The sequence below is a fragment of the Amblyomma americanum genome, chromosome 1, assembly GCF_052857255.1.
Source record: "Amblyomma americanum isolate KBUSLIRL-KWMA chromosome 1, ASM5285725v1, whole genome shotgun sequence".
NCBI lineage: Eukaryota > Metazoa > Arthropoda > Arachnida > Ixodida > Ixodidae > Amblyomma > Amblyomma americanum.
In genome coordinates this window covers 82,811,102-82,825,497 of record NC_135497.1, presented here as the reverse complement: position 1 = coordinate 82,825,497, position 14,396 = coordinate 82,811,102, and the positions used below count along the sequence as shown (strand labels likewise).

The 14,396-nt window shown below is 50.0% G+C and overlaps 1 protein-coding gene across 1 annotated transcript; it reads left to right on the top strand.

Annotated features, from left to right (window-relative positions):
• Positions 1-10,130: 10,130 nt before the first annotated feature.
• Positions 10,131-13,703, top strand: LOC144113127 (uncharacterized). The gene is made up of 2 exons (XM_077646034.1): positions 10,131-10,326; positions 10,728-13,703. The coding sequence occupies exons 1-2, from the start codon at positions 10,174-10,176 to the stop codon at positions 11,802-11,804; spliced, it is 1,230 nt and encodes a 409-aa protein (XP_077502160.1). The 5' UTR covers positions 10,131-10,173; the 3' UTR covers positions 11,805-13,703.
• The last annotated feature ends 693 nt before the right edge of the window (positions 13,704-14,396 follow it).

The window sequence follows — 14,396 nt, the reverse complement described above, 5'->3', positions numbered from 1 at the left end:
GCCGTGTGCTTCCTATCCACCAGGTACAGCGCCGCGTCCGTGAAGACCGTGTTTTTCAGATTGGCTAAGCCTCGCTTGATATACTCGGCTCTTGCTTTCCGTCTTCCTTCGTGCAGGTTCGGATCCATGTTCCTGGGCAGGGGTGCGACCCGAATGGCTTTTCTAATTCCATCCGGGACGTCCCTGTACCTGTCAAGGCGCTCTTGTGTTTCCACCCCTATTCTTTTCAGCAGTTCCCGGCCTGTTGGCGTGCCTCGGAGTCTCGTATACTGTGCCCTGATTTGGGCCTCCCTCAGCTCTTGGAAGGTGTTACTAATCCCTAGCTGGAGTAGTTTCTCGTTCGGTGTGTTCCTAGGTAGATGCAGGGTGGTCTTATATGCCTTCCTTAATATTACATCTATCTGTTCCATGTCGGCTTTGGTTGGTATCTGGTAGGGCAGTGAACAGGTGACTCGGCTGACTATCAGGCTGCTCACGAGTCTGAGCGTGTCTTCCTCTTTCATGCCGTACCGCCTATGCGAGACTCTGCTGATCATTCTTCCTACCTGCTCTGCTGCTTTACTTATTATGCTGATGGTGTGGCTGCATTTCCTGCTTCTTTGCAGCCACATACCTAGCACCCTTATCATGTCTTTCTCTGGGATCCTCTGCCCTTCCAGGGCTGGAAGTGGGATGTCTTCCGACTCTCAGCAGCTCCGATTTCTCGGTTGAGTATCTGAGGCCTCTTTCTCTGGTGTACTTCTCCACACACGCGGCTGCTTCCTGTAGTCTGTCCTCCTCCTCCCCCAGAGAGCCCTGGGTGACCCATACCGTGACATCGTCGGCATACATCGCGTGTTTTATCCCTGGTATCCTCTCGAGTTGCCGCGCAAGCCCGATCATCGCAACGTTGAATAATATCGGTGAGATGACCGATCCCTGGGGAGTGCCCTTGCATGGTGTGCTGAAAGGGTCGCTTCTAAGGTCTCCAAGCCCGACTGTCGCAGTTCTATCGCTTAAGAAGGCGCTGACATAATTATGGACTCTTCTTCCGCAGTTGGTGTTATTGACTCCCTCCATGATGGCGTTGTGGCTGACGTTGTCGAAGGCCCCCTTTATATCGAGGGCCATGACCACGTTTTCCCCTGCTTTTGGCATCGTGGCTAGAACCTCCTCCTTAAGCTGTATTAGGATGTCTTGGGTGGACAGGTTCGCTCTAAAACCGTACATGCTATCCGGGTATAACCGTCCTCCTTCCAGATGTGTTTGAATCCTTTTGGTGATTATCCTCTCATAGAGCTTACCTAGACATGATGTTAAGGAAATGGGTCTGAGGTTTTCGATCGATAGCTTTTTGCCTGGCTTTGGTATCATAACCACCATTGCGTGCTTCCACTCTGCCGGAACCGTGCCGGATTGCCAAAGCTTATTGAGGTACACCACTAGCTGGTCTATGGCGTTGTCGCTGAGATTCCTGATTAGTGAGTTGCTGATTTTGTCTGCTCCCGTTGCCGTGTTCTTTGTGGCCGCTCTTACCGCCTCGATTACCTCTTCCTTGGTGATAGGCCTGTCCATGTTTAGATTCTCTTCACCTTTATACTCTTCCTTGTAGCTTTCTATCTGATCCTTCCCGTAGCATTTTATCCTAACTTCCTCTAGCAGCTGTTCTTCGGTTCCATCATGTTGATGTACCAGTCTCTGTAGCGACTTGCTGCTTTCGGTTTTGCTTTGGGTTGGGTCCATGAGGGCTCGGAGAATCTGCCACGTCCTAGCCGTGCCTAGCGTGCCATTCAGCGAATTACTGAACTGCTGCCAGCCCTGCCTTGCCAGTTGTATTGCATATTGCTCTGCTTTTTCAGTTATCTCAGCGATTTTCCTTTTAAGCTTTCGGTTTAGCTTCTGCCTTTTCCAGCGCTTGGTAAGCCCTCGTCTTGCCTCCCATAGCCCGATGAGCCTTTTATCTACTTCCGGTGTTTGCTCTGTTCTATCCACAGCTTTCGTGTATCCCTCCTGGATTTGCCGAAGCTTTTGACTCCACTCCTCTACGGATTCGATTTCGCCCTCCAGCTTCCTTCTTCCTTTTGACCCCCTCGGCCACTATGCAGGTTCTGACTATGTAGTGGTCGCTACCCAGGTTCTCGAGAAGGTTTTCCCATTCTACCTGCTTGTTGCCTCTTACGAAGGTGAGGTCCGGGCTCGTATCTGGGCTCACGCTGTTGCCTTGTCTGGTTGGCTGGCTCTCGTCGGTTAGGAGGTCGCACCCTGTGCTCTCTTCCGCTAAGCAGATGCCACGCCCCTTCTTGTCATCTCTGGGGTAGCCCCATCTTGGGCTTTTGGCGTTGAAATCGCCTGCTATGAGAAGGGTGTTTTGCTCTGCTAGTCTCTTCGCCTCCGCAAAGAGCCTGAGGAAGTCGCCATTTGTTTGCCTCGGCGGACTATATAGGTTAACTATTAGGGTGATTTTGGCTTTCGCTTTCTTCTTGGGAACTATCTCTGTGATTATGTGATCTATGTTTGTGTCCTCTATCTGTTTGTGTTCTATGGCCACCACCTTGTTACTAATTAAGGTGGCAATGCGGCTGCCCTCTTGACATGTGTACCCTCTGAGTTTTGGTGTCGTGTTGTTTGTTTCCTGTAGTAAAATAATATCTGGTGTGGTTCCCCTGGAATATATGTACTGCTGCAAGAGGCCTTGCTTGCGTGCGTAGCCTCTGCAGTTCCATTGCCATAGCTCTAATTGTTGATTTCGCTCAGCCATGTTTGGTTAGCGCTACTTGTGCTGGGGGTTTCAGTGCTGAACCTGCGCTCGTTAAAGAGCCTATCCCTCGCATCGTTGGTTGTTCTCTGCGTGGTTTGACTCCTAACGTAGTTCCTGAAGCTCTGCTCTTGCATAGCTACCTTCTGCTGTGTCTGCTGCATTTCGCTGCGCATTTCACTACGCATCCCCTGCATTTCGTTGCGTATCTCGTTGCGCATCTCCTGTATGAGTTTCATTATTGGGCTGTCCGGCCTTATATCCTGTTGTAAGTCTTCCTCAATCTGTGTTGGTGTCGTTATTGGTACAAAACCTGATTTCTTGTTTCTCCCTAATTATCTCTCCTAGCTGTATTCTTAGTTGCCTCATCTCTTCGCGGCACTGTTCCAATTCGCGCTTAAGACTGGCGTTTTCCTCTGATAGTTTTTGGATTTGTGTGTTTTGTGTTCCGTTTGTGTTAGAGTGCGGGGCATATAGCGATTTGGGAGGGCCGTCCCGCCAGCTCACCTGCGAGTTGCCGCCGTTCTTCTTCTGCTGCTGTTGTTGTTGCTGCTGCTGCTGCTTGCTTCCGTTGTCCAGTGGTGGAAAGGACTCGTCTTGTCCGCTCCCCTGGTTTTGATTCCAGGGTCTGCCGCGGCTGCGACTCCGCGACTTGCTTCTGTCCTGGTCTCTGCTTTCGTCCCCGAACCATCGCGGTTTTCCTCTGCTGCGGCTTCTTCTGCGCCGACCTTGCTGCTGCTGAGGTCCCCAGCGTAGCTCGCTCGCTGGCTTAAGGCGCTGCTTGCAGTCCTTCGAGCCGGCTGCGTGCTCTCCGCCGCAAAGCATGCACTTGGGTGTACACTGGTGTGCCTCCGCCGAGTTCTGGCATCCGCACTGCCTACAGATCTTGGTGTGTGGGCTTGGACAGACGTCCATCCGATGTCCTTGCTGACCGCAGTTGTAGCAGACTTGTCTCGTTGGTTTGTATGCGTAGCACCACATCTCTCCTCCATGGTAGATCACTTGCTTGGGTAGAAAAGTGCCTTCGAAGGTGATGACGGCCGTGCTCGAGCTTCCAAGCATCCTGGCCGCCAGGATCTTCACCCCCTGCCAGCGTAGTCTGAGGTTGTCCTTGAGCTCATCCGGTGTAGTTCCTTGGTCCACCCCGTGGATGACTCCCTTCACCGTGTCCTCCGGTGCCGCCACGTGGGCGTTGACTGCGTAGGTTTTATCGCCAAATTTTAGCTGCGTGATATTTCTGATCTTCCTGGCTACTATCTCGTCGCCAGTGCTGATGATTATTATGTTAGAACCATTTCGTAGTCTTATGATGAAGTCTCCTGTCTTGCATTCGTGCCCGGTAGCCTCCGCTGCTGCCTTTGCCACTTGGTGTGTTTGCAAATCCTTGACTGTGAGTCCTCTCGGTCGGAGAACTACTTTTAAGTCGTCCTTCGGGAGCGGCGGCAGTCTCCTCCTCTCGCCTCCTCCTTTCTCTGCTTCTTTCTGCGCAGCTGGTGCTCCCCTTGTAGTTTGCATTCCTTCCGAGAGAGGCTCCGGGGTCGTCTTCCCCGGGGTCCCTTGCATCTCCATTCTTTGTTGTTGCTTTCTCCGAACCTTCGGCCCTACGACTATCCAATCCAGTTCCATATCCTTGTTTTCGGAAACTTGCGTGTTTCTTCCTACTGGGTCGCTGCTGTTATGCGTCGGTCTCGTCGCTCTCACGGAGCCTCCCCCCCACCCCCCCCGACTCTGCCGCCCGGGGTTCTCTTCGGTCGTGTCTTGGAAGTCTTCGTCCATATTTTCTGGCATTTCTGGTATAAAGCAATTCAAGCCCGTCATTGTGGGCTGTCTGTCGCTAGGGGTGTTCATCTGGGACTTCTCTCCGGTCTTCGCCCCCTCTCGTTGAGGCCGCGGAGCCCCGTACTCGTGTTAGGCCTAGCTAGGCCTACTGTCGCGCCGACCACGTGGGAAGTTCAAGTACCGATAAAAATCGAAATATCGGACCCACCAGCTCGTATCTTGGGTCCTCGTGGTCCTCTTCGTTATCGGCGTCGATTCCACCCCAAAAGAAGGCAGTCCAAAGGGTTTAGGCGGGTCAAAATACCCGAAAAACACGGAGCTCATATGCCACGCGTCCGCACCTGTCGGCGTTCGCCGACCATCTCCATCTCCATCGCATGTTCGAAAAAAAAAACCGGCGCTGCGCCTAAGCAATCGAGCCCGCGCGCGGTAAAGTAAAAAAAAAAACAGCGGGGAAGCACCACCGGAGCGCAGGGTGCTTTTCACTCAGCTCGCCGTCGGGGCGCCTAAGTAAACGTATAGGCTTGCTGCGTTTTGCCTACATCCCGCGTCACTGCCGACCGCATCGCCACCTTTGTTTACAAACATGACGTCTGTTGCGCTGCTGATTTTATGACTTATACCAATCGGCCCGGCTAACTATTCTATCAGGTCTTCGCTAGTGCGTGGGTGAAGAGCTTCTCATTTGGAGGGGTTAACGCCAAAATATTTTACTTTTAAGCTCTTTGAGGTAGCTGAACTTATCTTGAGGCGTTACCGCAAGTGTTGGTAAATTGAAATTAAAATGTAAGTTGGTTTTTGGAGAAAGGAAATGGCGCAGTATGTCTCAATTCTCGGCGGACACCGCGCCGTAAGGGAAGGAATAAAGGAGGGAGTGAAAGAAAAGAAGAAGGATGTGTCGCAGTGGAAGTCTCCGGAATAATTTCGACCACCCGGGGATCTTTAACGCGCACTGACATCGCACAGCACACGGGCGACGTAGCGTTTCGCCTCCATCGAAACGCGGCCGCCGCGATCAGTTCCGAACCCGGGTACTCCGGCCCAGTAGACGAGCGCCCTAACCACTGAGCCACCGCGGCGGGTCAAGTGTTGGTCCCTTTTCTGCTAAAACAGGGTTCGGCGCATGGCTGGATCGCTGTCCCCGCAGCGTCGGCTTGCAGTTTCTGGGCCTCGGCTCGCCTCTTCTCGCTCCATTGTTTTTCACTGCGCGCTGTGCCCAAGGAGCAACGACGTGGCCCAGTCTATTTTCGTCTCCCCGACTTACTTGGGTGGTCTACGTTTCAATTGCAAACAATCAAGTTACACAGCTAGGCTTTCCTTGCTTCGGCATTATCGTACTATCGACAGTCGAAATTGCGGATTTTGCTTTTATTTAGTAAGGGCCACAGGCACGCAGGTTGCGGTTTTCGCGGAGTAATTGGCACGTACGTTTAATGCGTGCTGCACGCAGGCTCCGACGCTTCGTGTTCAGCGCGTTCGTTCGCTCGCAATGACCCTCTGGGACCTTTCGTGCTGAAGGGAGTTTCTGCCCGTCGGAAGTTCATTCTGCAGCTACCGCTGCGCTTGGTTCGAAATATCGTGCACGCACCCTTACTGAAACGGCACGGCATGAAATCTGCGGGAGCTGGCGGTTCGTAAGAATGGCGGACGCATATCTGGGGATTCGTTTTACGGTTTTCAGTGCAAACTATATGCGCTGTTGTGATCGGAGGCCCCGACAGCGGGAACAGACGAGCCCGTCAGGCGCCATCGAACTATGTTTGACCAAAGGTGCTGTCGTCCTGAGAAGAGGATTAGGAACGGCTCCTGGCGACGGCGAGCTGTGACGAAAGGCCTCTCATCCCTTCGTCCAAGTATGGAATGCGGCCTTTCTCCCGAACTGCGCCCTCACGTGGACCGGCAGAAAGACCCGAACAAAGGCGCCGTACCCGCCTCGCTCGCTTGCACTTGCGCGGCCAGACAAAGCGGGGACGGACACGGCTGACTCATCTTACCCTCTGGAATGCCCGGGGCCGTCAGGACGCATCTTTCCACGGAGGGGATCACCGCCTACAAAGCCAACGACCTCATGCACATGGTCAACCCGTCGGAAACCACATTCCAGGACGCCTCTTTCCCACGGAGGGCATCACCGCCTGCTAAGCCAACGGCCTTATGCACCTGGTCAACCGGTCGGAAACAGCATTCCAGGACCTCAAGGCGCCAGGATTCCTTATCGCCTGTGCACGTGTTTGTGGGAGCGGAGCGGTCACGGGGTTAGGGAAGAGACTATGAAGAGTGTGTCTGCCCATTGGACGCTTGATCAGCCACCGGTTTCCCTAGCTAGGTGCCTAGGGAATATCCACTGTATTTAAGCCGCGATTTGGCTGGTTTCACAGCACTTCATCTCTGGTTTTTGGTCTCCCTGCTTCTGTTGTAAATATGTAAATAAACCTTCAAGTTTACCAACCCTCCTGAAGGCTCCCTCCGTCGTCTGCAGAGTTCATCGTCATGCGGTGAAGACCTCGGTCCCGATACCCAAGCATATCAACTGGTTGGCAGCGGTGGGATGGTCTGCGCCTGGTCCTGACTCTGGTATGGTAAGTGCGCGGTCTTTCTCTTGGAGCATTGCCAGGTTTTACAACTTTGAAAATTTGTTAGCCTAGGTAATCGAAGGTTGGTATAAGAGGCAGCCGGGGCTCCTCTGACCACGTGAGTAGAGACTTGCCGTTGCTTAAATAGTCATGGACTGGAAGAAGCTGCGCAAACCAGACCTAGTTCTCGTATGCGGGGAATTGGGCATTGATTGTGGGTCGATCCGTAGAAAACCTGAATTGATTAGGGCAATTGAGGATTTCGGTGCGGACGAGGAGGAGATAGTAGAATGTTGGGAGCTAATTAAGGAGGAGTTGGAGAAGGAAAAGGAACAAAGGAAGCGCGAAGAGCAGGAAAGAGAGCATGAAAGAGAGATCGAGAAAAAACGGCTCGGTTTACAGATAGCTCAGGCCGCACAGGCAGAACGCACTAGGCTAGAGGTGCCGAACACAGTGGCAAGCCAGGCAACATCAAAAATAAAAATAAAGGACCTCTTGCAACCGTACAAACTTGGAGAGGACATAGGGCTCTTTCTCGTGAACTTTGAGCGGGCATGTGAAAGTTGCGGGTTCCCGACCGAGTCCTGGCCGCAGAAACTTCTGACCATTCTTCCAAGTGAGGCGGCCTAAGTACTCGCTCGTCTGGCAAAAGAAGAGGCGGCAGACTATACTAAAGTAAAGGCAGCACTCCTAAAAAAGTATCGCCTGTCCGCAGAGGCCTTTCGGCGCCGCTTCAGGGAAGCCAGAAAACAGCCTAACCAGTCATTTCCGGATTTTGCGTATAACCTTAAGGCAGACCTGAAGGAATGGCTAAAGGGAGAACAGGCTTACGGAACTCACGATAAAGTAATAGAGGTGATCTGCCTGGAGCAGTTTTTTGGCTCTTTGAGGGAAGAAATGCGCTTGTGGGTGCAGGACAGGCTGGGAAATAAAACCCTAGAAAGTGCAGCAGAGCTGGCCGAAGAGTTCTATGCCATGCGCGTAGGAGACGGTGCGCGTGCCCCCGTAAGCCCCAAAGTAGAAAAAAAATTTCCACGGATCCAGACAGGAGGGGCAGCAAGCCGCAACTGGGAGCGGAACGAGGGCCACAAAGCAGAATCAAGCAACCCCACAAAGGGGGCGACCGAAAAAGAGAGGGATAAGGCTTTTGAAGCCAGAAAGAAACCACAGTGTGTTTCCGTTGTCACGAGCCCGGTCACTTCGCCCACGCTTGCAGGAAGCAGGAAATCGTTCTCTCCTTGGTGGAGGCGGGCGATGAGAACATGCGCCTGCTAGAGCCATACCTGAAAGACATGCAGGTTAATGGTAAACCGTGCCGGGTTCTGCGGGACTCCGCGGCCACCATGGACGTAATCCACCCCACGTACGTGAACGCAGCTGATTTTACTGGGGAATGTGCAGGGATTAGGCAGGTGGCCGAAGAGAATAGCGCATGCTTGCTGATCGCACGAGTTAGAATAGAGGGCCCGTTTGGCGTTCTGGAAACGGAGGCAGTGGTATCACCGAATCTGCCGGAAAAATTTCCGTACCTCTTTTCAAATCGGTCGGAGCAGATGGTCCAGGAAGAGCGTCGTAGTTTCGGCGACCGAACCGTCCAGGCGCTCACTCGTGCGAAGGCTCGCGAGATTGCAGCTGAAGTAAGTCGTAGGAAGAACGAAGGCTCTCCCACGACGGGTCAGGCAGGGGCAAACCCAGGAGGCGATGCTTCTGAGACGAGCGGAGAGGCTCGCGGCAGGAACAGATGCGACGCCGAGTACAAGGACTCAAAGGGGGTCCAGTTTGATCGGCTCGTGGTGCCGCAGAAATACCGCGCAGGCATCCTTAAATTGTGCCATGGTGGGGGTTGGTCTTGCCACCTTGGAGTGAAGAAAACTAAAGCTAGGCTTCTACAGGAGTTTTATTGGCCTGGCTGCGTCAGGGATGTCAAGCAGTTTTTAAAGTCCTGCGACACCTGTCAGCGTGTCGGAAAGCCAGGGGATTTAAGGAAGGCTCCGATGAAGCTAGTGCCCGTGATTAGCGAACCCTTCCGTCGTTTGGTGGGGGACGTAGTCGGTCCTCTACCAGTGACTCAGTCGGGCTACCGCTACCGAAAAGGGCGGGAAAACGGGAATGCCGACGGTCTCAGTCGTAGCTTTCCTGCATAATCTGGCGTAAAATGCCCTAATGCTCGAGAAAAGCTACCGTATCATTTTTGGGTTTTGTTTTTTTCCTTGCTTCTCCGTACCTACCTCATTGCCGAAAAAAAAAGTTTCTTACCAAATTTCAGACGCATGTCTTTTGCGAAAAAAGGAAAAACAAAGAGGAACTAGTTTTGGTTCAGCAGACTTCCGGGCGTGAGCTGTTGGCGAGGGTTAAGTCATCCAAAATTTGCAGCCATATGTCTCTGTATTAAAGACCTGGCAATGTTCTGAGGCTGGCCGCGTGCTGCCTAGCCGGAGGTAGGGGCTGAGCTCAGATCTGATCGCTAATGCTCCGTTGAGGACCCTTGCCAGCTGTGCAGGTCAAGTGGACTGACTACTATGAGGCCGACTGGGACTCTGACCAATACCACCTAGATAACTTTACAAGGCCCCGACATGACCTCCTCGCCAAGCGTCTACGTCACTGCTAAGAGATGCAGCGCGCAGCAGGCTGACGTGGCGCCATCTGGGAGAAAACTGACTAAGCGGAAAAATTCTGTTCCCTCGATCGGATTTGGAATTATCCTGGCTTGGCTCGAACTTGGCTATTTTCTTGTCGCTTCAAATAAAACTCAAGAAAGCTCTTTTCTTATTTTTGCCACGCTTATATTAACGAGTTTATAGTTTGAAATATTGCAAAAATAAATGTCGTGTTAAGCCTTGCATCCTTGCTGTCAACTGCGGTTTTAATAATGTTTAATATCAAACTCTACTTGCGCTTGAAAGCTAATGCCAGTCCGCGTCCTAAGTTGGTTGGGAACACTGAGACAACCAGTACGCACATGGTCATGGTGCTAGCTGACGTGAATGTGTCGCGTTTTCAAGGAAGAGCTCAATAACTGTGCAAGCTCTTTCATCTGCAGAGGCTTCGTTTGCGTGTTTGAACCTGCGTAGCCTCAGTTCTGAAATGCCTGGCTGCTGCTGCGCCCCAGGCTGCAGATCAAATTATGATGGTGGTCCGAGTGTCCGCGTCTACAAGTTTCCTGCCGACGAGACGCAAAGGGCAGCATGGACAAAGGCTATTTCTCGCGAAGATTTTGTGCCAACCAAGCACACTGTGGTAAGCGTCGCTTTTGGTGCTGTTTTCAGGATGCTTGCCTTAAACTTTTTGCTTCAGTAAAACTTCTTTTTAGCCTAGTTAGTGCGTTTTGAACCAAGGAAAAGGAGCAGCGCAAAAGCATGCAACCACGCAAGAAAGGACAAGACACGAGCGCTGTTTTCGCGTTTTGTGCCGTGTCTTGTCCTTTCTTCTCTTGTGGTTGCATGCTTTTGCGCTGCTCCTTTTCCTTGGTTTTGTGCTTCACACGACATTTTTTTTATGGCTTGCTTCGGAGAGGGGACCTTTTCTTCACTTTCTTATTACTTCGCTTGCGGAGTTTTATTTCCCAGTTATTTCGCTTGCCGAATTTTGTAAGCCTGTCGCCCAAACCTAATGGACTTGTGGTTTTACTTTGTTTTTAGGTGTGTGAAAAACACTTTCAAACGAGTGACTTCGTCAGGTTTGCAACGTACACGGACGAGAACACTGGTAACGTTATCGAAGTTCCGCTGCAGCGTGTCCGCCTGAAGCCAGCTGCTGTCCCGAGTGTGTTTCCCGGCTGCCCGAAATATCTCTCTCAGCCACCATCTTCGCGAGAAGCTCCTGCAGAAAAGAAGGCCCGACTCGAGGCAGCGTCACTGCGAAAAGCGATAGAGCTTTCTGTTGCTGCTCAAGAGGAAGAAGATCGCAGGAACAAAATTTGCAGTTTTGGGGAGCTGTGTTCTGCCCTTCCGAAGCTTAAGACTTCTGACTTCTGGACTGTGGTCACTACGCAGGCAAAGGTTTTGTTCCTGGAGCTCTCCCTCGACCAAGCTCCCGCAGTGCGTTCATCAGTGGTGGTTTTAGACGACCTGTCTGTTCAGGTGTTTCTCGGAGGGTCCCGTCTCCACAATCTTGGAGACGAATGTGTGCCGTCACAAATGAAGGATTTAAGGGAGCTTGATAAAGTGCTGCAGTCTGTTGAAAAGCTGGAGAGTTGTGCTAGTGGCAGCGAAAAGGAACACCAGCTTCTCGCAACTGTGCTAATGCTCCTGGATGAGGTGAACAAGGATTATGAGCTCCAAGAAAATCATGGATGGAACTTACAGGTACTGAAATTTGTGCGAAGCCAAGTCGAGCTTGTTTTGAAAAATGTGCCTCGATATCCACCAGATGTACTCGTGTTTTCAGGTCTGCTGTATACCATTTCTCCACATGCATACAGGTTCATCAGAAGCTCGCTTAAAATTAAGCTGCCGCACCCAGACACTATTCGACGACTGTGTTCGTCATATCACATGAATCCAGCACTTGAACAGCAAGATCCTTGTTTCTTGAACTATGCTAAAACTGTATTGCAAGCAATGGCCGAGCATGAGCGCACTGTGACATTAATGATGGATGAGATCCATCTTCAAACCTATTTTGAGTACAAAGCAGGCTTCGTTATAGGTGCCGCAGCCAATAGTTCCGATCCGGCTAAAACAGCATATGTGTTCATGCTACAAAGCCTTTTGTGAAGCAACAAGGATGTTGTTCACATTTTGCCAGTCGCACAGATAGATGCAAAAGCACTGCATCTATTTTTGCACAAGCTCATTACTGACCTTGAGTCACTTGGATTTAAGGTACTAGCTGTTGTTTCAGACAACAATGCTATCAATCGAAAAGCCATGACATTTTTTGCTAGCCCCCCCCCCCCCCCCCCAAAGCCAGTATAGTTTACACACACCCAGCTGATTCCTCTCGTCCACTGTTTTTCATTTTGGACCCTGTGCACCTTTTGAAGTCAATTAGGAACAATTGGCTAAACCAGAGAAACAGTGGAAAGTGTATATATTACCCTGATCCAAGCAGCAATGACCCAAAGCCACCTATTCTTACGGCATCATTTAAATATTTGTGTGATCTGCATGAGGTTGAGCAAAATAACCTTTTAAAGCTGGCACCAACACTCTCACTGAAAGCACTGAACCCATCAACTATGGAGCGCCAGAACGTTAAGCTTGCTCTCAGGATTTTTAATGAATCGACAGCAGCTGCACTGCAATGTTCCGCTGTACAAAATGCTAAAGGAACAGCAGATTTCATAAACACCATTTTGACATGGTGGCGAATAGTGAATGTAAAGACGCCAAGAAAAGGTGAACGCCTGCGTGATGAAATGCAGTCTCCGATTGCGTCAACATGTCCACAGCTTGAATTTTTGAGGAAAATACCGAGTGGCTAGACTACTGGGCTAGCCTCACACACGATGCTGGCCACCTGACGAAAGAAACTCACATCGCTTTTGGCCACACGAGCCACGCTCTGCATGAGATCGCTTTATACTGCCTGGAAGAGCTGGGATTTCGGTATGTGCTCCTTGGAAAATTTCAGATTGCCTTGAGGATAGATTCGGGAAGTATCGCCAGCTATCCGGAGCCCAATACCATGTCTCGATCAGACAGATTTATGAATCTGAGAACAAGCTAAGGCTTCAAAAAGTACTGGACATGCCTGATCTTGACATTATTGCAGAACCGATCTCCGTCATAAGTGTTGAATCACTTTGTGCACAGTTCAGTATAGCAGTGACCAATGCTGATGTAGCAAAAAATCGTCGATGATTCCCGCTGTTACGTATGTTGCGGGATACTGTGCCCATGCAACAATGAAAAAGCTCATGTGTATGTCGTGCAAGGACAATCTCGTCCTGGATAACACCAGTTTGGACCATGATGACACACTGCTCATTTAAGGCATGACAAGAGGAGGATTAAAGTTTCCACGAGATGTCGTAGTGAACGCTGTACTTTATACAGAAATAGTCCTTGACAAATTGAGGAGTGAGCAGTATGCATCCAAATTTCTGGCTCTTCCAAATCAGAAGGAGGCCCTTGTTTCTCTTGTGTCAACCATTCTCCACGATTCTGGAGACCTTGATACGTGTGATTCTGGTCATTCGCCAGAAAAAGTCATGCACCATATTTTGAGTGCTGCTGCCAACACGCTGTTAAATAATCTGTGCAAAACGAAAAACAACACAACAGTGTCGAAGGGGCAGCGAAAAATGCAAACTCTAAAGAGTTGAGGATTGATGACTGTATCGTTTAATGGCAAGTGTTTCTGAGATAGCGGACCTTTCTTGCACACCTGATTACATTATAAAGATAGCTTTGTATTAAGGCATTTTATAATCTGTACATGTTCTTTTCATACTTAGCAACTGCAGCTATAGAACATTTGATAGAACTGTAGTGAGTGGTAACTTGTGTACCAAATTTTTTTTCCCTTCTGTATGATGGACATGTAAATGCAAATGGGTATGTTTGTTCCTGTTTCATACAGTATGGCACTGAACAAATTGTACTGGATTCTTGTGTGCGCATCTCACCAAATCACACAACTTGGTGACAGCTATATTCTTTGTGTATGTGTGTGTGAAGTGCTTAAATAAACTGTTTATTCACTGTATTCGTTGCAACTTTTTTTAGAAATCTTGCTGGTTTGTTGTGAAACATCTCTGCAACGTGAAGTAGTATAGAATAACATATGAAGGAAGCTGACAGTCAATGCAACCAAGGAAAGCATAGGGGAATGTTCGATTTTTACTGAAGTGGTTATGAGTGGGAAGTGAATAGTGTAATCATTTTATGGATGCAAGACAACTGACTAGGAAGAATTAAAAAAAAGTCAAAAGAGCTACAACTGGGGCTAGTTGGAAATGCATTCTTGAAGGGGATGTTAAGCGCTGTCAAAATACGAGAAGGGACTAACAAACAGGACAAAGCGCTTTCTAGCAACTGTTTATTCTATGAAGAAACATGAATATATATACACATGTTAACGTCAAATCATGCGCAGAAGAGGGAAGACCGCACCGCACTGACAAGAGCGATATGAAGAAATAAATAAAATAGAATAGAAACGAACAACACGTGCCTTTACAACAGCCGAAGATTACTTATCTTGAGGTAGTTTAATTCAGTTCTCCCTAACAGCACCGAAGCGGGGCTGACGCATTGCTTATCTGGAGCAACATGCATAGCGAAGGCGTCGATTATTTCGCGTTCCCGCCTGTTCCTGAAGAATACATATTCTAATCAGGAACCGTTAAATACTAATATTAC

Excerpts from the sequence above, each read along its gene's own strand:
- LOC144113127 (XM_077646034.1), top strand. The coding sequence starts at position 10,174 with ATGCCTGGCTGCTGCTGCGCCCCAGGCTGCAGATCAAATTATGATGGT. Across the intron at positions 10,327-10,727 it reads TGCCAACCAAGCACACTGTG|GTGTGTGAAAAACACTTTCA; the intron begins GTAAGCGTCGCT and ends CTTTGTTTTTAG.